The sequence below is a fragment of the Chiloscyllium plagiosum genome, unplaced genomic scaffold, assembly GCF_037043375.1.
Source record: "Chiloscyllium plagiosum isolate Xiang-an unplaced genomic scaffold, Cpla_swu_hap1 HiC_scaffold_24, whole genome shotgun sequence".
NCBI classification, from domain to species: Eukaryota; Metazoa; Chordata; class Chondrichthyes; order Orectolobiformes; family Hemiscylliidae; genus Chiloscyllium; species Chiloscyllium plagiosum.
Genome location: NW_028270162.1, coordinates 16072105 through 16097107, shown reverse-complemented (window position 1 = coordinate 16097107; position 25003 = coordinate 16072105). Strand labels below are relative to the sequence as shown.

Below are 25003 nucleotides of genomic sequence, written 5' to 3'. Positions count from 1 at the left end.
CTCTCCCAGCTTTGAATGTACTTAATAACCCAACCTTGACACACAGCTGTTGCTCCTCATAATTTTTAAAAAATTATTTCTCCTCCTCTTGAATACTCTTCTTCCATTTCCAACCTCAGTTTATCAAAATTAAGACCCATCTCACCATCCCCTGATGACGTATTCTTTCCCAGGAACTCAAAACTGCAAAACCCATGTTCTTCCTTCCATCTTCCCACCCTCTTAAAGATCTTGAGGATTTTTAAACATAAGTTTGGTGTTTATTTCAAAGTTGATGGTACTACTTCAACTGTGGCCAGATCTTTCATTAGGGTTCTTTTTTCTCGATGATTCTTCCCCCATCTGCCATGAGTTATAGTTGACCTTAAATTCAGTTCCTGGGGAGAGTGTAAGACACAGGTACTAAGATAAGGGCTATGGCATCACTCAATATCATCAAAGTTCCTGATCAAGTTATGAACAAAGTATTTTAGTAAGAACGTGCCATGATGGATGTTGTATAAGTTAGTGGTTCTGAAGGGATTAATGTTCATGTTCCATCGGCTGCACTGATTCTACTCATATCACACAAAATCTGTGGGTAGATACAAGACGTTTGACTCTAGCTTTCGAGAGAGCAGATGTAGCTATAACAACTCCCCTAAGGTCCTACTAATTATGCCTGACCAATAGGATCTGTACTGTTTAGGGAGGCGTTTGTTGGACTACTAACCCAGAAACTTGGGTAATGACCCGGGACCCTGGGTTTGAATCCCACCATGGCAGATGGTGGAATTTGAATTCAGTAAAAGTCTGGGACTGAGAGTCTAATGATGACCGTTATTGATTGTTTGGAAAACCCCATCACTAATGTCCTTTAGGGAAGGAAACTGCTATCCTTACCTGGTCTGACCTACATGCAACTCCAGACCCACAGCAATATGGCTGACTCTTAATTGACCTCTGGGTAGTAAATGTTGGCAGATCCAGCGATGCCCTCATCCTATGACTGAATTTTTAAAACTCACTGCTATGACACAGTAAACTTCTTGATAACTAAGAACACGGGCTCTATTGTAGCGACTCCATGATGGTGTATTCTCTCCAACTAACATGCACAGGTCCGAGACAAAGTAAAGACAATGGAGGATTTGGTAGCAGAGTACAACCTCATAGCACCACATACTGGTAGAGGTAGCAAATATCACAAAGGTGCCAGGAAGTGGCATCTAGAAAATAATACATTGTTGTACTAGTGTGGATCTAGCCTCCACCAAAAAAAAAGAAAATCCATTAGAAAGGAAAATATTTCAAGTCAGTGGGTCTACACTTTAAAAGCATCAATGCTTTAAGAAGACACAGACAGTCAGCTAACAGCTGAAACGCAACAGAGAGAGAGAGCTACAGCATCAGCTATGGAGGCAGTAAAATGACAAGCACAGCACTCCAAAGGCAAAACTTCATCCAGAAGCTGATAAGAAGCGCAGTCGTAAATGTTTGGATGAGGAAAAGAGAGAAAGTCCAGTTACACTTAGAAATGCTAAGGCCTTAGTGATGGAGACTTTGTAAGCAGCATCTTAAGGCTCCACAATGTAAAGTTAGAAATACCCCAGGGGAACAAGGAATAGTGAAAGGGCCTGAAAAATATTTAGATTGGAACCACAGCCTCGGAAAGACCTCAGCATTTATTTAAACTGAACCCAAGTGAATTTAAAGCAGTTTTGTGTAAGAGTCTAGTGAAAGAAGAAAAGTCGAGGAAAATTAAAGGTGTAAAGGGTCAGGGCTCTGTAATTATACTGGGATTTTGATGAAGAGGGCTTTACTTTGAAACTCATGTCGAGCAAAGTGGCTGATATTTTGGATTATGCAAACTGGGAAAACATCCCGCTACAAAAGTATGGAAGAACTCCATCTTGCCAGCAGAAGGCAGAAAATCCTTAGAAGATGTGTGCATCCACCATTTTAATTGTTCAAAAAGGGAAAACCCTCAAAAAGGTTGGAAAACCCAGTAAGCCAATACAAATTTACAGTATTAGAAAGAAACAATTTTACAAACTTGAAAGAAGTAAATTACTACAGAGCAGTCAATAATATTATTTAAACCTTTATTGAAGAACTCAACACAGTATTATGGAAATACGGATTTAAAAAGAATAACAAATAAAGGCAATACTGCAGTATCAAGTCTCACAAGCTTTATAATTATTCAATTTAAAATAATATTGGCATATACAAGAGTACAAGCTTAAAAGAACAGCACATTTATAGTAATACTGAGATATACAGACTTAAATATCTTTGTGGGAATACACTTAATGGTAAGGACCTAGGGAATGTTGCTGAAGAGATCTTGGAGTGCAGGTTCATAGCTACTTGAAAGTGGAGTCGTAGGTAGATAGGATAGTGAAGAAGGCGTTTGGTATGTTTTCCCTTATTGGTCAGAGTACTGAGTACAGGAGTTGGGAGGTCATGTTGCGGCTGTACAGGACATTGGTTAGGCCACTGTTGGAATATTGCATGCAATTCTGGTCTCCTTCCTATCGGAAAGATGTTGTGAAACTTGAAAGGGGTCAGAAAAGATTTACAAGGGTGTTGTGTTGCCAGGGTTGGAGGATTTGAGCTACAGGGAGAGGTTGAATAGGCTGGGGCTGTTAACCTCCCTTTAGAGGTTTATAAAATCATGAGGGGCATGGATAGGATAAATAGAAAAAGTCTTTTTCCTGGGGTGGGGGGAATCCAGGACGAGAGGGCATAGGTTTAGGGTGAGAGGGGGGCAAGATATAAAAGAGACCTAAGGGGCAACCTTTTCACGCAGAGGGTGGTACGTGTATGGAATGAGCTTCCAGAGGAAGTGGTGGAGGCTGGTACAATTTCAACATTTAAAAGGCATCTGGATGGATATATGAATAAGAAGGGTTTGGAGGGATATGGGCTGGGTGCTGGCAGATGGGACTAGATTGAGTTGGGATATCTGGTTGGCATGGACGGGTTGGACCGAAGGGTCTGTTTCTGTGCTGTACATCTCTATGACTCTATAACTGGAATGAAATAATGATTCCTAGTAGATGCAAGGTCAGAAAAGGACTATACAGGACACAAGATTGGACTTCATGGTGGTGACAGTTCTTAAGTTAGAACATCACTTCAAAATTAAACAGCCACCAAAGCTGGGCAAAAACACTACTCAGTGGGTACAATTGAAGTTGGCACGATTAACAGACGAAACATCAAAGAGACTACAGACATTTTGAAGATGTCTCAGGAGCTTTTGATAAGCAATTCTATTTAAGAACAAATAAAATTCTTGAAAAAGCTAGATTTAACACAAGAGTTTCGCTTCCAGCAGAAACTGTAGACCTTTATAAATTTGTGAAAAAAATGTAAATTTGGAGCTTTGAAATCAGAATTCATAAGAATTAATTGTTGTTGGAATTCCATGAAACTTTGTCAGATTTTGTATGGTCCAAGAAAGCTTCAACTTTTCAGCAATATATTCAAATTGTGCTGAAAGCAGAAACCAGAAACTCTTGTAGGCAAATCCTGAGAGCAGAAACCAAAATATTCTCAACCAGTGAAAGAATCTATTCAATTTGTATGGTATAGACACCTTCTAGAGAAGTTTATGACAAGTTCTACACAGAGAACAAAACAAAGACCTAATGCTGAAACCAGTGTCAGCTTTGAGATCAACAGGACTCAGGTACAAACAACATTTAACCATCGCTAAGGAATATTACATATTAAAAACTGTACGTCATTTCTAGTTGATGTAAGACACTGTTACAGAACAGCAAAAGTACTGCTGGTCACATATGTAAAAAGAAATTCAAGTAGGACACTCACCACTATTAGACAAGATATCTATCTGAATTGGACAAGATGCCTCATTGAAGACACCCAAGGGGGAGCGAGCTAAATCCAGCCAAGCCAGAAGACACAGAGTTAATCTATGTCAATGAAAATCCTGTTGATTTTGTGCTTAATACAGGACCAAGTGTTACTGTCCTATCACAACAGTATGAGTGTACAGATAAGACTGCACAGGAGTAACTTACAGAAGTTTAGGAATGCTACAGGGGCACTATCACACAAGGCCCATGACAGAGTTGAAAATATGTGCATTGTTCACATTCAACCAGCTCCACTTTTGAGTCTGCATACTTGTCTCGACCTCAGTTTTGTCAGTAGACGTGGGTGTAATCGACAACTTCCTAGAGTCCAACTGATTCAGAGGCTAACTGCTGTCCAAACACTGGTCCAGAAATCAAACCATTATGGACTTCACTTAACTTCCCAATCTCATGGCAGGATCCAGATGTGAGAAAGAATCCAGTGAGATCACTTCAAGAAAAAGATGGATTTTTTTTTTAGATGTTAAAGGCAAGGGTAGATATTGGAACAAAGTAGGAACATGACATTGAGACGGAGAATCAGCCACGATCATATGGAATGGGAGAGCAGGCTCAAAGGACTGAAAAGCCTATTCCTGCTCCTAGTTCCTATGTTTGCATAAAAGTTCTGTTTACCATTGTCAACACAGAGGAAACCACCACCATCACAGGACTGGTGAAAATGTTCAATTCTCCGTCTCCTAAAATAGATGAGTTGATGAGTGTGACAGGGATAGTGCTGAGTAAGGAGTGGCCTTTCAGTAATGCAACTTAGAGTCGAAAAAATAGTTCAGTCAAACAACCCATAGGTGACTGAAGATGTCTAACCTATGCAGCAACCCAACAACTTATGGAAGGTAATGACTCAATGAGAGACAGACCAACATGCACAGCTTCAGGGCAGCATCAAGAAGAAGAAACTGCCTGGTCTAAGCATCTGGGATACTGCAAAAAAGAAGCTATCTCTTCCATTTTAGAAGGTGATTGCCTGTTCCAGAAATCCAGGATACTACAAGAATTTTAAAAAATCAATATTTCAACAGAACAACTGTCTTCTGAGAAATTCAGGAGATTGACGTTCCACCACATATGGTGAGAAACCAACAAGAATACCTACACAGCAACTACGTCCTTTGTGAAGGATTTTCAAGTGAAAGAAGGGCGGCACGGTGGCACAGTGGTTAGCACTGCTGCCTCACAGCGCCAGAGACCCAGGTTCAATTCCCGCCTCAGGCAACTGACTGTGTGGAGTTTGCACATTCTCCCCGTGTCTGCGTGGGTTTCCTCCGGGTGCTCCGGTTCCTCCCACAGTCCAAAGATGTGCAGGTCAGGTGAATTGGCCATGCTAAATTGCCCGTAGTGTTAGGTAAGGGGTAGATGTAGGGGTATGGGTGGGTTGCGCTTCGGTGGGGCGGTGTGGACTTGTTGGGCCAAAGGGCCTGTTTCCACACTGTAAGTAATCTAATCTAATCTAATCATCGAGCCAAGGACACATCCATTGATCAGATCTGGGATCAGTATTCCTCAAGCAAGGAGCCATTGATGCTTCCAAGTCGGAAGAAAATGCACTCTGAGAAAAAGTGCCAAATGTCCCCACCCGCATTTGTGAAGTTGGAGTCTTGGTAAAGTTATATACGTGATTGTAAAATGGGTTAACTATGCTGAAAAAAGCTCAGAGGGAGATGAATAAAGTTCTGAATGTACATGCTAAATTGCTTCCAACCATTCTATTGCTCTCAAACACAGTCTGTGGGGTAGACACAAGAAGTTATAATTTAGCTTTTGGAGGGGCAGATGTATCTGTATCAGCTCCCTGAATCCTTATAGTAATATCTGTCCAAATGTATTTGTACCTATTTCTTTCGTGCAATAAACCTTCTTAGAATTCAAGAACAGTGCCCCTTCTGTAGATACTCTAAGATGGTATATCCTCTACCATTAATTGTTACATCCAAGACAAAGCAAAGATGAAGGGACTGATGGCAGGGAACTACCAAAAATGACCCTTACCCCGTGCCACATACTGGTAAACATGGCAAATACTCAAGGTACCAAGAATGATCATCTGGGAAATGCAGTTGGCCAAGATGCATGATTGGGCACAGATGCTAGAAATCCTGGGCAGGCCTGATGGTGACCTGTACTTCAGCCGGCAGCAAGTGGGAGAATATGGGTGAGTGGGACGCCATAGGGAGCTGGTGGACAGATAGGGAGGCAAGTTTGGGAAGTTAGTGCAAGGAAACCCGCCAGGGCTCATGGTGAGAAACTCTCCAGGAAACTCATCAAAAATGGCACAGCCAATTTCTGATAAGATTCAGCCCTGGGTCCCCCTTCACCCAACTCTTCTAGGGGTTTAATATCTCCCTCATTCAAAGATGTATAATATGGACTGTGAACACTTGCCAGTATCTCTCAGACTCTGCCATTATAATGAATGAACTGATGCTTGTTGTTATGTCTTTGAAACACTAAGTAGTATGTTCAAGTAAGGGCCAAGTGCAGGCAAGTGAGACTAGTTTAGTTTGGGATTATGTTCAGCATGGACTGGTTGGTTCAAAGGGTCCAAATGTTTCCATGCTGTATGACTCTCTGACTCTATAAGCAGTATTAATATGGTTCAAAGTATGATTGTGGGGTTGGAGAGATAAAGTACAAGCAATGGAGGCTGAGTGAAATCCTCATGAGAGACTTGAAGACTAAACATAAAACATTCCTCGAAGATTTAAGTCTGAGTTCACATCTACATCTGCTTTTACTTTGAAAAAGGGTATGTCAGCCCATCACAATTTCTGTAATCAGTTTGATTGTCACCGCCCCACTCTTCTTCTGAAGATGTTGATTGATGCTAAGCTTCAATACCTCAGTGATAAACTAACACAAAGACCTGAATTAAATGGTTTGTCTCATGCACAATATCACCTCCAGATTTCCTGAACATCAAGGGATTCGGAACATTACAAAGTGCCCAGATGAAGACATTCTACCAAACTGAAGAAGGTTACCCATGAACCCTGAGATGACAGCTGCTGGAAAGAAAGGCTTCCATTTATATAGTGCCTGTCATGACCACAGGACGGTCCAAAATGCTTTCTCATCAATGAAATACCCTTGAACCATTTTTTTCACACAGCAAGATCCCACAAACAGCAACATGAAAATATTTAGATGAACTGTTTCTGTCATTTCAATTAAAGAATAAGTATTGGTTAGAACTCCAGAGATAATTCCCTGCTGTTCTTCAGAACAGATCTAAGTGATCTATAGGTCCACCAGAAGAGGCAAATGGGATCGCAGTTCAAAATCTGACATGAATGACAGCATTACTGACAGTGAAGCACAGGATTGGGTCCTGCAGTTGATCGTCAATTTTCATTTTTAGACTTAGATTGGGACTTGAGCTCACAACCTTCTGACTCAGAGGCAAGAGAGGTACCCAGTGATGTCACACATGTGGTAGGAAAAAGTTTCATTGTACTGTTTGGCTGCAAATATGAGACCATCCACTGATATATCCAGAGTTCCATGCCTAATCTGATCACATTAATGGCAATATGGAATACACAAAGCAAGTGTTCTGCCGCTGGCATATCCTACTGCAATGAAATGCTTCCAATTAATCCTTATGGATAGTGAAGGTTTTTTGGAACTTGCATATTTGAGAAATACCAGAAATATCAGGAATGCAGCTCAAGCTGAAGAAACCGTGTTCTGTAGATGTATGTTTACATTATGACTGCAGGAATCCATTTGATAGTAAATTAAACTGCTCATCTATTGTCCACTCAGTGAAGACTTAAACCCACATTTGATGGTGGTCTGATGAAATAAATACCGTCCTCTGGGTTTGGAGGGAGAGAAAAGAGACTGTAATTGGCTCTTCTTGGTTTGAAGGGAAATTCCGAATGTGTGTGGTGTGTAAGGCCAACATGGTAACCCTCATAGCTGAGGCAGGCTGGTATAATTCAGAGGAGAGCATCATTAACCAACCAGTCTGGCTCACTAATTCAACTTGGAAGGAGAACCTATCTAGGGCTGTTTCACACTGTAAGAACAGTCAGTGTTAAAGAAGGAGGTGTTTACCTCTGCCCTGTATTCGGTTTCACTAGTTTAGCTAGTTAAACTTCAGCACCTTAAGCCTTCAGCAGTGGGTGGGTAGCAGTTTTAACTCTGAGCCAGGAGATCATGGATTCAAACCCACTCCATGGTCTTGAGCACATAACCGAGGCTGACAGTTCAGACAGGGGTATCATCCTTCATGTGAGATAAATCCTAAACCCTGCACTTTGGGTTGTAGCCAATTATTCACCTTTAGGGCAGAGCTTGATGCTGATGAGCCAGTGCACATATGCACCTTCCAATATGGCTAGTGATACATTAGCTGATTTCGGTCCATGTTAGATCTGGGACACCAAAGCAAAGGGTATTATTGACTGTTGTGCTGGCTGAAAATTGGTTACCTTGGTGCTATTATTCATTCACAGGATTTGGGCATCACTGGCAAGGTCAGCATTTATTTCCCAATGAGATTATGATAATCTGCACCCATCTTGATCCACTGCAGTCTGGGTCATGGAATGGGAAAAGCATCAGCTAAACCTGGAACATTCCTGTTTTTTTTTTGTTTCTGTTTGAAGATCAAGGATTATCTTTATTGGATGAGTCCCAGTGGAACTCTAAAAAACTCCTTTTAAACAATACACTTGCAAAGGCAAAAGTGCTCAACTTCAATATGCATTTTATTCGTGTCCCTTGACTTCTGCCCAGGAGTTGTGTCCAGTGTGGCTGTGACAGAGTTGAATTAATGTCTGCAGAATGATTAAGGTGTGATTCAACATTTCAATTGTTTGTGCCTGTTCAGCTTCTTTCAGAATCTCAGCTTCTTTGACACAGGTTAGCAAATTCTGTCAGCATTCTCCATTTAAACAGATATTAATTTTTTGTAAAGAATAATAAATGCAAAACACAAAAAGTAAAATGCTTTCATTCACAAAAGGCCGCTGTAGTTACTGCACACAGCCACTGGGACTCAGCAACATGCATTGAAAACTCCAAATGAAACTGGGAATGGGACTGGATTGTGCAGTAACTATCCATTCACCTGGATCTGACTTTGAAACCTGCCTGAATGGTGAGAGATAGTTTTCTGTCTCAAGTCTCCCAGTGAAATGAATCTGCAGCAATGATGGGAGGTGCAGCGAAAAGTAGATTGTGCTAATGATCAAATACTAAATCAATTGTAGGGAGGTTTTGAACAGTCCTACCATTGAACCAAACACTCACGGACTTGATGCCCAAGGAACGTATGCTCATAATACAGCCAACCAGGCTGAATGTCAACTGATAAATCATTCCAACACATGCCAATGGTAGGCAGTAACAGCAGGAGAGATTTCTGGTCAGACATGTGGTAGAAAGAAATTGGAACCTCTCTCATCACTATCCACAGCACCGGATGACAACATCCAGATTAAAGTGTGTGTCACCACAACAGGTCAAAGACTCTTCACTGGTGGCTGGATGGTCAGTCTGACTCAGATCAGTGCCAGCAACCTGGGCATTAATTCTTTATCTGGCTGAGTGAACTGGGACCTGTCTCCTTGCCCAACCTGTGGTAATGGTTCTGGTAATTATGGGGAGGAACAACCTTCAAATAGAGAACTTGAGAAGAAGAGAGAAATAATTGGCCTCAGAAGGTCACCAGGGTGGCTGAGGTGATGGATAAACAATTATATATCATCGAAGTGGGAAGTTAGAGTTGAGGTAAATCAGTGGAAAATAAAATAGGAATTTTGCTGTAGACACTGCATACGTCTCCTTGCAGAGAGATCCCTCACTTTTATGCACTTAAAAGTTGTACAATGAATAACTATTAATTTAAGAAACCAGGAAAAAGACCTGTTTTGACATTTTGAAGCACTCTCTCATGCAGGTATTACAAAGTGAGCAGTAATGAGTATACATGAAGGGCTTATGCCTGAAACGTCGATTCTCCTGCTCTTCGGATGCTGCCTGACCTGCTGTGCTTTTCCAGCACAACACTCATGACTCTGATCTCCAGCATCTGCAGTCTTCAATTTCTCCTAGATGCTGTAGATGATAGCTGATTAATTCTAAATGAATGTATAACTCAGGAAATTAAACTGCAATGAACAATTCTGCATGAGGGGCATCGATGGAGTGAATAACCAAGGTCTTTTCCTCAGGGTGGGGGAGTCCAAAACTAAAGGGTGTAGATTTAAGGTGAGAGGGGGAAAATTTAAAAGGACCTGCAGAGAGTGGTATGTGTATGGAGTGAGCTGCCAGAGGAAGAGGTGGAGGCTGATACAACAATAGCATTTAAAAGGCATCTGGATGGATATATGAATAAGAAAGGTTTATAGGGATATGGGCCAAGTGCTTGCAAATGGGACTGGATTATGTTATTTGGTCAGCATGGACGAGTTGGACCGAAGGGTCTGTTTCTGTGCTGTGCAGCTTTATGACTCAATGACTAGAAGGTGAAGGCAGATGGCTACAATAACAGGCAGTCTTACACTGTTCAAAAAACCAATAATGTGTCTCTCCCACATTGGTTGTCTGGACATGATAATACTGCTTTCTGAAAATATGAAATACATTGGCAGTATCATTATTGCTTTAATAATAATATTGCCTGACAAAAACATGAAGGATATTCAAAATGTAGCTGGATAACAACAACATTAAAGGAATAGCCTTTGATATAGTGGACAGTATGTATCCTCTTCATTTAAAATGAAACATTACTGGGATCAGTTACAAAACAAGGAGATGTCAGGATAACTAAACAGTGGTGAAGACAGAGGGGCATCATATGCAATCTGTGCAGATATCACCATCTTACCCATATGCAACACGTGTATAACTTTGCCCTTTATACCCTACAATAACATATAGGGAATACACAACAATATGCACACTCTGGGGCTACTACACAACTCAACTCCTTGCGTACAATAATCACTTCCTGTATATACCTCAGTATAAGAGAAGCAGGATGTCAACTGAATGTAAAATATGATTTTAGGTTACCATGAAGGGCTCTCCATCTCAACCTCTCCCCTTGCCTAAGGTATGGTGACCCTCAGATTAAACCACCACCAGTCGACCCCTCTCTCCAATGAAGGAGCAGAGCTATGGCAGCTTTTACATTTTTCTACAAGAATTTGAATTGTTTTCTTCAGTTGCAGTTGTTATTAAGGGATGGATCCCCTATTCTGAGGATGGCAAGGACAGAAGCTGACAATCCATCTGATGCTGCAGAACACTGAAAATTCTCATGCAAGCACCAGAGGCTATGTGCAAAGATTGGATTAATGCATCTCAGAGGGAACAAGGAGAGCTTAGGGGTTTAAAACTAGAAGAATGGACACTTGAGAGTAAGTTAAAGTCTGAAGAAGAGCTTTTGATGATTTAAATATCAAACAGCATAGAGTTGGGACACAGGTGCAATCGAATTGAGGACATCAAATTTCTTCAATCCTGATTCATGACCACTTCATAATAACTCCAGAATATCATTAAAAACATATTGTTCATTTTACATTCATACTGTGGACTTAAGGCACTGAGGTAGAGTTATAACCTTCGATCCAACTCATCCATGCCGACCAGATACCCTAAATTAATCTAGTTAAAAATCACACAACACCAAGTTATAGTCCAACAGGTCTAATTGGAAGCACACTAGCTTTCGGAGCGACGCTCCTTCATCAGGTGATAGTGGAGGGCTCAAACCTAACACAGAATTTATAGCAAAAATTTACAGTGTGATGTAACTAAAATTATACATTGAAAAATTGATTGTCTGTTAAGCCCTTCATCTGTTAGAATACAGTGATGCTGTATTCACACTGTAAATTTTTGCTATAAATTCTGTGTTAGGATTGAGCCCTCCACTATCACCTGATGAAGGAGCGTCGCTCCAAAAGCTAGTGTGCTTCCGATTAAACCTGTTGGACTATAATCTGGTGTTGTGTGATTTTTAACATTGTACACCCCAGTCCAACACCGGCTTCTCCAAATCATAAATTAATCTAGTCCTATTTGCCAACTTTTGGCCTATATCCCCTAAACCTTTCCTATTCATATACCCATCCAGATGTCTTTTAAATGTTGTAATGTATCAGCCTCCACCACCTCGTCTGGCAGCTCATTGCACACACGCATCACCCTCAGTGTGAAAGAGTTGCCCCTTAGGTCTCTTTTAAATCCTTCTCCTCTCACCCTGAACCTTTAGTTTTAGACTCTCCTATTGTGAAAAAATTATCTAGGCTATTCACCATGCCCCTCATGATTTTATAAACCTCTATAAGGTCACCCCTCAGCCTCTGACACTCCAGGAAAAACAGCCCCAGCCTTTTCAGCCTCTCCCTCCAACCCTGGCAACATCCTTGTAATTGTTTTCTGAATCCTTTCAAGTTCAACAACATATTTCCAATAGCAGGGAGATCAGAATTTATCTCGTGACAATCTCACCCAAGGATAAATGACGGTGATAAAATTATTCCAAAACAAGTGAGAAACAGTTTGCAATCAGACACAAAGAAATTGGATGAATGATGCAGATTATCCTACAATGGGTGTGGACTTGTGTATGAATATAATGATTTTTTTTGGTTAGTTAACCACATTTATACAAGAGGATCTACATTCCAGTGTGACTGTTCCTTTGCTTGTGACTTCATTTGCTGAGAGGTCTCTGGGTGTGAAATGCAGTGAAGAGCTGCAGCTACCTTCTATTCCTCTCACCAATGTCTTTCACTTGGCATCACTGCTAAAATAGCTTACCCCCTTCAACAAAGGTATCTTGTCAGATTATCAAATCTATTCTTGTCCACTTTAACAGTATAATTTTTTTGTTAAGTTCACATGTAATGGATATTTATGTCAAGAATATCGTCAATTCTTCAAAGAGTTGCCTCCATTCTCAAGGTCACTGTGACTGCAGTAGCCATTTTAAACTTATAAGACAAATTATTATTGCAAGATGGAGATTTAAAATGGATGTTTTTAATTGTTGATTCACCCATACTTTAGCACATGTCCGCTTTAACAGTACAATTTTTTTCTTAAATTCATATGTAATGGATATTTATGTCAAGAATATCATCAGTTCTTCAAAGAGTTGCCTGTCTGCAAAGCATTTTTTGATTTAAATAGTCCTAGGAGTATGGTTTTGTCAGTCACTGTTCGCTGGCAGTGGGGACATGCAAGTGACTTATCCTTAGGTTCTCAGCCACTGTTTCTGTTCACCTGGACTTGAAGAGGAAGAGGAGTGAGGGAAAGTCAGATTAGACTTACTCTCCAGTTTTCTTGACTTCTAATGGTGCAGCAATTAACACACATTCTGAGATTTATCATGAAATTGAATCAAGCAGCCTCCATCACCCATTCTCCTCAGAGCCCTGTGCTCTGATTTTATTTTTTGTAGGGTGGAAAGACAAAAAGAAACAGTTGTAATTGCTGCTCCTGATTTTTCCCCTTCTCCACCCTTCCCCAAACCCCAGATGTCAATGTCAGGTATTCAGATTTGTAAAAGGTGCTATGTAAATGCAAGTCTTGACTTTTAATTCCGTTCAACTCCTTCCACAATGGTCAAGCTTGTGTGTATGGAGCTGTACAGTTTTTTTTTACTGACACGTCTACTAGAATGATCTGGATCATTTTAGTCCCTCAATTAGCCAACCATCACTCACAGCATCATGACTGAGACTGAAAGCTTGACAAAGATGGGGTTGCAGCTACATCACATTTCTGATATTGATTGGGAAAGCTATAGCTCAAGTTCGTTAGATGGGTCAGTGTTTGTTCAATGTGTGCAGGAGAGTTTCCTGACACAATATGTAGACAGGCCAACAAGAGGTGAGGCCATACTGGATTTGGTTCTGGGTAACGAACCAGGCCAGGTGTTAGAATTAGAGGTAGGTGAGCACTTTGGGGATAGTGACCATAATTCGGTGATTTTTTCTCTCGTGATGGAGAGGGATAAGTGTGTACTACAGGGCAAGAGTTATAGCTGGGGTCAGGGAAATTATGATGCGGTGAGGCATGACTTAGGATGTGTGGCTTGGAAAAGTAGACTCCAAGGCAAGAGTGTAAATGATATGTGGAGCTTGTTCAAGGAGCAACTATTGAGTGTCCTTGATAATTATGTACCTGTCAGGCAGGGAGGAAAGGGTCGTGCGAGGGAGCCGTGGTTTAATAAGGAATTGGAATCCCTTGTTAAATGGAAGAGGGCGGCCTATCTCAAGATGAGACGTGAAGGTTCAATTGGGGCGATTGAGAGTTATAAGGTAGCCAGGAAGGACCTGAAGAGAGAGCTAAGAGCAGCAAGGAGGGGACATGAAAGGCCCTTAGTCGGTAGGATTAGGGAAAACCCTAAGGCTTTCTATAGGTATGTTAGGAATAAAAGAATGACTAGGGTAGGAATAGGTCCAGTCAAGGATAGTAGTGGGAAGTTGCGTGTGGAGGCGGAAGAGATTGGGGAGACACTGAATGAATACTTTTCTTCAGTATTTACTCAGGAACAGGGCATTGTCGTCGATGTGAATACTGAGTCACAAATAAGTAGAATGGATGGCTTTGAGGTATGTAGAGAAGAGGTGTTGGAAATCCTGGAAAAGGTGACAATAGATAAGTCCCCTGGGCCTGATGGCATTTATCCTAGGATTCTTTGGGAAGCAAGGGAGGAGATTGCAGAGCCATTGGCCTTGATTTTTATGTCCTCTTTGTCTACAGGAGTAGTGCCAGAAGACTGGAGGATAGCAAATGTGGTTCCCTTGTTCAAAAAGGGGAGTAGGGATAACCCTAGTAACTATAGGCCGGTGAGTCTCACTTCTGTTGTGGGCAAAGTCTTAGAGAGAATTGTAAGGGATAGGATTTATGCACATCTGGATAGGAATAATGTGATCAAGGATAGTCAGCATGGTTTTGTGAAGGGCAGGTCGTGCCTCACAAACCTTATTGAATTCTTTGAAAAGGTGACGAAGGAGGTTGATGAGGGGAAAGCGGTAGATGTGGTATATATGGATTTTAGTAAGGCGTTTGATAAGGTTCCCCATGGTAGGCTACTTCAAAAAATACGGAGGTATGGCATTGAGGGTGAGTTGGAGGTTTGGATTAGGAATTGGCTGGATGGAAGAAGACAGAGGGTAGTAGTTGATGGTAAAGGTTCATCTTGGAGTGCAGTTACTAGCGGTGTTCCGCAAGGATCTGTTTTGGGACCATTGCTGTTTGTCATTTTTATAAATGACCTGGAAGAGGGGTTAGAAGGTTGGGTGAGCAAGTTTGCGGATGATACGAAAGTCGGAGGAGTTGTTGACAGTGAGGAAGGATGTGGCAGGTTACAGCAGGATATAGAGAAGCTGCAGAGCTGGGCAGAAAGGTGGCAAATGGAATTCAATGTAGCTAAGTGTGAGGTGATTCACTTTGGGAAGAATAACAAAAAGATGGGATACTGGGCTAATGGTCGGATACTTGGTAGTGTGGATGAGCAGAGGGATCTTGGTGTCCATGTACACAGATCTCTGAAAGTTGCCACCCAGGTAAATAGTGCGGTGAGGAAGGCATATGGCGTACTGGCTTTTATTGGTAGAGGAATTGAGTTCCGGAGTCCTGAGGTCATGATGCAGTTATATAAGACTCTGGTGCGGCCGCATCTGGAATATTGTGTGCAGTTTTGGTCGCCATACTATAGGAAGGATGTGGAGGCACTGGAACGGGTGCAGAGGAGGTTTACCAGGATGTTGCCTGGTATGGAAGGAAGATCGTATGAGGAAAGACTGAGACACTTGGGGCTGTTTTCATTAGAGAAAAGAAGGTTTAGGGGTGACTTGATTGAGGTGTACAAGATGATTAGGGGGTTAGATAGGGTTGACAGTGTGAACCTTTTCCCGCGTATGGAGTCGGGTATTACAAGGGGGCATAGCTTTAAATTAAGGGGGGGTAGATATAGGAATGAAGTTAGGGGTAGGTTCTTCACTCAGCGAGTTGTAAGTTCATGGAATGCCCTGCCAGTAGCAGTGGTGGACTCTTCCTCTTTATGGGCATTTAAGCGGGCATTGGATAGGTATATGGAGGATAGTGGGTTAGTATAGGTTAGGTGGGCTTGGATCGGCGCAACATCGAGGGCCAAAGGGCCTGTACTGCGCTGTATTCTTCTATGTTCTATGTTCTACATGTAGGAGATACATAGGCCATTCGGCCCATCAAGTTCCACTCCATCAATAAGATCACAGCTGATCTGACAATCCTCAACTTCATTTTCCTGTGTTTCCCCAGAAAACCAACTTTCTATGATACCATGAGCTGGTGCTCCAATGTGCCATTGGTTACATATATTGCACCCTTCAGGGTCATAGTTTTCACAAAAAATATCATCTCACGCCCTCTGATACCTCAACCATTTACAGGTGCCCGTGGTGTCAATCTCCTCTCAGTTGTTGAGGGAAGGAAACCACTTGCAAAAAGCAACAAAAAATAAAACGTAATTAATGCCTGTGCTATCAGGAAAACCTTCACACTTCAATACAGCCCAGGTGGGCAGTCAACCTCTCCATGACACTCGGCTCTCAAGATGTGCACTTACCTTATTTCAGCTTGGGGCAGAGACATATACAATATGCACAGTATCATGCCTGCCACTCTAGCTGATCTGCAGGGAACAGAGGGTTAGAATTCATGATAACAAAACTTGAATCAAAATGAGAGATATGTTGTCCTTCAATAAATATGTGTTATTTTCACTTCAAGAAGAACAGCTTTATTTAAAACAAAACAGTAGCTTTTTCAGCTCAAACAACACAGCTTTTTGGGAGGAGGATGACAGTAGGGTTCCAATGGAAAACAGCAAGTGGTGTTGTGGGTACAATTTCATTTGGTTCAGAGAATGCATATGAAAATATTCTCCAAGGACTCTATGACTACATTCATACAGAGTATGGTTCACACATAGAGCAAAATATAAAACCTTAATGCTTCCTTATATAAAGAATACCAACGAAAATGCTATAACATTTATTTCATTTACGATAGCAAATATTTAAGCAATTTTCTAGGTCTTGTCCAAGCTTTGGTCAATTCTGCTTTGGTATTTAAATGTATAATGACTAAACAAGGTACATATAAAGCCAACACCCTCAAAGAATTATGCTCAAATAAAATAAGTTTGCTTTTTAGTTGATTGTACCTTTTTGAAAAATGTATTTTTGTTTGAACATTGAGATTACCGTGAAGGGAGTGAGACTAGCTCAGTGCAGTAGCCAAGTCTGACAGCATGCAGGTTCTGAATTGACAACTGTAGAGCTACAATAATTTCGCTCAGCACAGTAATCCAGCTTCCTTACAAACATTGGACTTGGCCACTTTTTTGATCCGATTCCTTTGACACTCTCTGCAGCAATCACCATTGAAACAGGGCCATCAGCCAACAAGGGACTTAAGCTTAATGATAATTCTTTGCAATAGTTTTCTGTTGAAAGGACATAACTAGCTTATACGTTTGGCCTTGGCTGGATCTAATTAGATGATGTGTGTCATTAGATAGAACAGCAGAGACAAAATACCCCATCTTTCCTTATAAATTCTCTCACAAATTCTCTCATAATAGACCATCCAATATTAAATATCTGAGGTGAACTCTCATGAAAATCTGCCTTTATGCACTAAATGACACCTAAACTTATTGTTAAAGAGGATTTACTTTATTATTATTGACATTACTAACTTTTTTCTACAATTGTTTACACACAATACCAACAAGTCACTTTTAAACACATTAATACCACATTTATATGTTATGCCACCTCAACAAATATGACACAACTCTCCACCTCCCCTGACAGAATGGAGAAAGGTTCAGCAGACACTTATTTATATGAATGCAAAGGTCTCATTTTAGGTAACTCCTTTAAAATCACAAAAATCTAGTTGCAAATATTTGTAAACACTATCTGTCTTACTCTTTTTAGGCAGCATTGCAAAATCAGAACTTCCCATTGAGCAATGTTATAAGTGAAGCATCCTGCATGACAAAGAAGCTCCATCATGTACCGTGACACAATGCAGGACTCAGCAAATAGCTAATGGGGTTCAACAACTTTGCACTGTTTTGAATGTATCCATTTGATATTAATGAATTTCATCCAATCAAATAAGAACATTTTTTCAAGGGCAAAGTAAATATCACATTAAGACCAGAAAAGGAAATCCAGTTTCATTGTGAAATTAAGTTAGGACAGAATGCAACCTTTTCTGAACCTGCCAAATGTTACCGCGGTCAGGCAGCCACCTTTCCAAATGCATGCTCAATCAATTATTGCATTACATGGGTGACACGGTGGCTCAGTGGTTAGCATTGCTGCCTCACAGTGCCAGGGACCTGGGTTTGATTCCTGCCTTGGGCAACTTTCTGTGTGGAATTTGCACAGTCTCCCCGTGTCTGCGTGGGTTTGCTCCGGTTTCCTCCCACAGTCCAAAGATGTGCAGGTCAGGTGAATTGTCATGCTAAATTGTCTATAGTGTTAGGTGCATTAGTCAGAGGGATATGGGTCTGGGTGGGTTACTCTTCGGAGGATTGGTGTGGACTTGTTGGGCCGAAGGGCCTGTTTCCACACTGTAGGGCATCTAATCTAATTGGAACCTCTCTTACAAAAAAGGTTCAGATAAAAATCATTGCAAATTTTTAAACAGTATAATTAAAGAATTAAGATGTCATGAAGCATTTGATACAATTAATGATGTGATTGACTGTTAATTGGACAATAAATCTGTACCAGCAACTACTCAAGAAGAGCAGCAACCTTAATGATTAATTAACATTTTTGACTAAATCACTGGGTTATAGGAAAAGTGCAAGGGAGAAAGATTCACTAGGTTGTTCTTTCAAAGAGCTATCACATGTAAGATGGGCCAAATGGCCTCCTGTCTGATTTTAAGCAGTCTTTGTCAGGCAGGGCACAAGGAGATCTCTTGGCTAATTGGATAGGATGTTTAATACCAGACTGAACTATGGCCTTGATCAAATGCACGAATCACAGAAAGGCAGCTCCCAAACTGCAGAACTGCAGTACTGCACTGGAAGGCAGTGTTAGCATATCAGTTCAAAGTTTTACTGCAGAGTTGATCCTATAAACGTCTCACCACATAGTAACCCCTCCACCTCCACCCCCCTCCCCCACCAGATCAACTGGACCTTACTCAACACTATTTTGATGTTTAATTTCTTACTAGTAATATACACTCAAGGTGATTGCTATAAGATTCTTTTAAATTCAAACCTAGCTATTATTTAGGTGAATTTTTCTTTTCAGTTTTATGAATTTTCTCAAATTTGATCCAACCAGCATCTCCCCATGCAGGAAATATGAAGGTGAGATCACCCCGAGCTATCTATCTTGCCAACATATCACGTGTTAAATTTCATAAGACGGCACATGGAATACTTGCCTTTATTAGTCAAGGCATAGCGTTTGAGCAGGGAGGTTATGCTGCAACTGTATGAAATGTTGGTGAAGCCACAGCTAGAGTATTGTGTGCAGTTCTGGAATCCACATTATAGGTGTGATGTGATAGCACTGGAGAGGGTGCAGAGGATAATTACCAGGTTGTCGCTGAGGCTAGAGAGTTTTAGTTATGAAGAGAGATTGGACAGGCTGGGGTAAATTTCTCTGTGAAATTAAGTTAGGACAGAATGGCAACTAATGGCTTCATGTCATCTTAATGCAGAGGGGATTGGGAGGGACATAATTTAGATGTAAAACATTATGGGGGACATAGAAAAGGTAAACAAGATGGAAGAATCAATGACTAACAGTTATAGGTTTAAGGTACTGGACAAGAGGTTTCAAGGAAATGTGAGGAAAAATCTTTTACTGGCATAGAATCATAGAGATGTACAGCACGGAAAGAGACCCTTCGGTCCAACCCGTCCATGCCAACCCGATATCCCAACCTAATCTAGTCCCACCTGCCAGCACCCGGCCCATATCCCTCCAAACCCTTCCTATTAGTATACCCATCCAAATGCCTCTTAAATGTTGCAATTGTACCAGCCTCCTTCACTTTCTCTGGCAACTCATTCCACACACGCACACACCACACTCTGCATGAAAAAGTTGCCCCTTAGGTCTCTCTTATATCTTTCTCCTCCCACCTTAAACCTATGCCTCTAGTTCTGGACTCCCCGACCCCATGGAAAAGACTTTCTCTATTTATCCTATCCATGCCCTTCATGATTTTATAAACCTCTATAAGGTTACCCCTCAGCCTTCGTGCTCCAGGGAAAACAGCCCCAGTCTGTTCAGCCTCTCCCTATAGCTCAAATCTTCCAATCTGGCAATATCCTTGTAAATCTTTTCCGAACCCTTTCAAGTTTCACAACATCCTTTCAATAGGAAGGAGACCAGAATTGCACATAATATTGCAAAAGTGTCCTAACCAATGTCCTGTACAGCCGCAATATGACTTCCCAACTCCTGCACTCAATACTGTGTATTCAATACTCAATACTCAATAAAGGAAAGCATACCAAACGCCTTCTTCACTATCCTATCTACCTATGACTCTACTTTCAAGGAGTTATGAACCTGCACTCCAAGGTCTCTTTGTTCAGCAACACTCCCTAGGACCTTACCATTAAGTGTATATGTGCTGCTAAGATTTGCTTTCCCAAAACGCAGCATCTTGCATTTGTCTAAATTAAACTCCATCTGCCGCTCAGCGCATTGGCCTGTCTGATGAAGATCCCATTGTAATGTAAGGTAACCTTCTTTGCTGTCCTATATTCACATCCAAATCATTTATATAAATGACAAAATGTAGAGGACCCAGCACCGATCTTTGTGGCACTCCACTGGTCACAGGCCTCCAATCTGATAAAAACAACTCTCCACCACCACCCTCTGTCTTCTACTTTTGAGCCAGTTATGTAAACAAATGGCTAATTCTCCCTACATTACATGAGATCTAACTTTGCTATCTAGTCTCCCAAGGGGATCCTTGTTGAACGCCTTACTGAAGTCCATATAGATCATGTCCACCTCTCTGCCCTCATCAATCCTCTTTGTCACTTTTTCAAAAAACGCAATCAAGTTTGTGAGACATGATTTCCCATGCACAAAACCATGTTGTCTATCCCTAATCAGTCCTTGCCTTTCCCTCATGTAATTCCTGTCCCTCAGGATTCCTTCCAACAGCTTGCCCACACCTTCCACCCCAACAACCTCCACGTACATCACATCATCCTCTGCCATTTCCACCACCTAAAAGCACACCCCACCATCACAGATCTATTTCCCTCCCCACCCCTATCCGCTTTCCATTAAGACCGTTCCCTCCGTGACTACTTGGTCAGGTCCATGCCCTGAAGCAACCCACCCTCCCCTCCTGGCACCTTCCCCTGCCACCGCAGGAATTACAAAACCTGTGCCCACAGCTCCCTGCTCACCTGCATCCCAGGCCCCAAAGGAGCTTTCCACATCCATCAAAGTTTCACCTGCATGTCCACACGTCATTCACTGTATTTGTTGCTCTCGATGCGGTCTCCTCTACATTGGGGAGACTAGATGCCTACTTACAGAGCGCTTCAGAGAACATCTCCAGAACACCCGCACCAATCAACCCCACCACCCCATGGCCCAACATTTCAACTCCTCCTCCCACTCTGCCGAGGATATGCAGGTCCTGGGCCTCCTCCATCACCACTCCCTTACCACCCGACGCCTGGAGGAAGAATGCCTCATCTTCCGCCTCACTTTCCAACACCACTCTAATGCTGACTCTGATCTCCAGCATCTGCAGTACTCACTTCCACCACCGACATCAGGCTCACCAGTCTATAGTTCCCTGGCTTGTCCTTATCAACTTTCTTAAATACTCAAGGAAGTCAAGTTTTGCTCTTCTAAACTCAAGTCTAGGCCCATCCTAATCAACCTTAATTCACAAGACAAAGCCTTCATGCCAGGAATCAGTTTAGTGAACCTTCTTTGAACAGCTTTCAATGCAATTAAATCCCTCTTTTCACCCAGAGGAAGGTGGTAATCAGGAACTCACAGTCTGTAAGGGTGGAAGAGGCAGAAATCCTCATAAAATTGAAGAAATGTGCACCTATGGACTAAATGCTGGAAAATGGGGTTAGAATAGTTGGATGCTTGTTTTGGACTGGCTTGGAAATGATGGGCCGAAGAGACTTCTTTTTGTACTATAGACGTCTCTTACTCTAAATGTTCATCAATACTTTCTCAATTGGGGACTGGCAATAAATGTGGAACTAGCCAGCAACACTCATCCCACAAATGAGGAGTAGGCCATTCCTCATAACAAAGCAGGAGTAGGCCATTCAGTCCATCCGTCCTGCTCCACCACTCAAACAAGACTGCGGTCTCAACTCCACTCGCCCTTCGCCGCCCTTGTCAGTACTATCTCTCAGCCTGGAATATATTCAATGAGCCAACCCCCACTGGTCTCTGTGGAAGAGAATTCCTAAGACCAGACAGAGCGCCAGACAGAAGAAATTTATCCTGAAGTGGGACTTTCCCTTGCCTGGGAGTAGTTCAAAGACACATTGGCACCACATCAAAGCGACTGCGGACCGCGCCGGGGAAGAGAGACGGCCACTGAGCTCTCAGACACGGCCTGGGAGCTGGACTTCAGCGGGGCCCCTAAAGGATTACCAAAAATCGTTCCAGAAACAAAACATCGCGGTCAATCCTTTCCCATCGCTATTCCATTGCACCACAGACCTGTCCCGCCTACTTCACTCCGTCCCAGAAGTTTGGGGGTGGGGAGGTGAAACCTATTTTGGAGAGAGTCCCACTGCTGTACAGGATTTGACTCAGGTCAACAGAATGGGAGGAACTGACACCTTGTGGAAGAACAGGAGAGAGGGATGGGCTGGGAGGCAGTGGAATGGTCCAAACGAAACGACTCTAAACAATGCCCGGTATCACATCCAGATTTATCCAGTTTCCCATTTCCATGGCTCGATACTTTCTTTTCTAGAACGGTGTTGTCGTTAAAGTGAAGTCACAGCAACCCGCCCCCAAAAGTTCAGAATGGGAAAGAGGAATTTTAAGAAAGTTACAGTAGGAGGCCATTCGGCCCTCGGAAAGATCTGACCGCACTATTCTAAACTTGAACCCCTTTAAACTTGCAGATTTAATTTTCTTTTCACTGTTTTCTGTTGAACCTGTTCGCGCCAAGCGTGTGAAAAATCGGGTGTTGGAAAACATTTCGGATCGCGCCATATCTCATTTAAAGTGTTAAATGTGAAACCACAGCGAGAGAGACCATGACTGCCTTTCCTCTTTAGTAGTGACTGCTATTTGAGTTAATCTCCCCCCCCCCCACCCACTCCCTCAGCGTGTTCCCGACTTTACCTGTAATCCTGCGCTGAATGATCATGTCCCGAAGTCCTCAGTAACCCTGACATCTCCGATCTAATCTCGTTTTCTATCATCGCCTTCCAGAGACTGTACTGGTAGGGAGAAAGCAAAATGATTTTAGTTACCAATTCGTAGCTTTTAAATTGTAGCTATCCAGCATTTCAGCAAAACCATTTCATCCCAAAGAAACACCCCCCCCCCCAATAAAAAACAGGCAAACATTCGGGTGTCAATAAACATCACAAATCGAACAGATACAGTCGCTGAAATAGCAATATTTTAGACTATGGAGTAAATTAATTCCACTCTTCTGGAAGAGCAAATCCTTCCAGTTCTGTTCAATGCACAGGTGCGACTGTGTTAAAACTAAACTGTGCAAAAGAAAATAAAACAAACAAAATAAAAGCCACGGTGTGTGGAACTGAAAATCAAAGCAATCACCTTCACAGCAACAATTAGCTAATCATTAACCGGATTTCTTTTGGTATGCTTTTTTTGCAAATCCCTTCGAAACTCCACGCAACTCTCTCTCTCTCTCCTCCCTGTCCTTTAAAAACACAAAGTTTCAAAGTTGCATTTAGACAGCGAGGGAGAGGGAAGAGAATGCGAACTGGATTAATGCAACACAGTTGCAAGAGATTTGGGGTTTTTTTTTGTTGCTTTGTTGCGGAGGGGTTTTTGCAGAGAGATACTGAAGAGCTTTCTGTACCTGCAGAGATTTCCCCAATGCTGCGATCTCCTCTTTTGAATTTTTTGAATCGATACAAACGGTTTTTAAATTTCCCGGCGCTGGCAGGCAGCTCTCCCGGCGCATGCGCGCAGTCTGGGGATTTCTTTTTTTTGGTTGGGGAGGGGGGGAGGGGTGAGCCAAGGAGAAATCGATTTAATCGGGATTTACGATCAATCCCTCACTGCGATTTCTGCCTGATGTCAGCCCAGGCCAACCCCCCCGACCCCCTCCCCTAGTCGATCCTGCAGGGGGAAGGGGCGGGGAGATGTGTGGGGAAAATGCAGCCAGGAGTAAGTTCACCCCCTTCTCTCTCTCTCTCTCTCTCTCTTTCCAAATGGATACAGTTGAAGAATCCTTTTTCACTCCAAAATAACAAAGCTTCCTTTTCTTTTGCAAACTCCAGCAGAATTAAATTGCCATCGACTTTGGACTGAAGCTTTGGCAGAGTCTCCACTCCCCGGCAGCTGAAATTACAATCGCTTTTCCAATTATGACTTTTTTGTTAAAAGAAAAGTTATTTCTGCTTTTTTTTTGTTTGGGTTTTTGGGGGGTGAGGTTTGAACTGCTTTGAGCTTTGCTCTCCCTGGTGCTGGAAGCGCTCTCTCTCTCTCTCTGTGCTGACAGTTGGAGATAGTGAGTGAATGAATGACTGACTGAAGCCGTTGACTGGCTCCTGGTGCTGGGTATTGATTCACACACGCTCCCGCCTCCCCGCCCCAGTCCCCGCCGCTCTGCCCGCGCCTTCCTCTTGGCTCTGCCTCCGCGGGAAAGGGCGGCCAAACTGGCGGGGGCTGTGATCCCAGCAACTTCCTCCCTGCTCCCCCACCGTCACCCTTCTTGTGGAATATCTTAAATAAAACAAAAATAAAGTCAGGATTTTCTTGTTTGCTTTGGGGAAAAAAATCCTCGCAACACCAGCGACTCAAATAGTACAGCAGGTTCCTATAACAACCAGCGATAGTTGACAAGATCCCCATTTGCAACTATTCTGCGAATTACTTTTC

General features: G+C 42.2%; 1 protein-coding gene across 1 annotated transcript in view; it reads right to left on the bottom strand.

Moving 5' to 3' along the window:
- foxn4 (forkhead box N4) overlaps window positions 1-24018 on the bottom strand; it is a 44458-nt gene extending 20440 nt beyond the window's left edge. Inside the window, exons 1-2 of the mRNA XM_043715301.2 lie at window positions 23979-24018; window positions 23264-23361 (exon numbers count right to left, since the gene is read on the bottom strand). Of these exons, the coding sequence (XP_043571236.2) occupies window positions 23264-23343 (80 nt within the window). The 5' untranslated portion in view covers window positions 23344-23361; window positions 23979-24018. The remainder of the gene's footprint in view (window positions 1-23263; window positions 23362-23978) is intronic.
- Window positions 24019-25003: the final 985 nt, after the last annotated feature.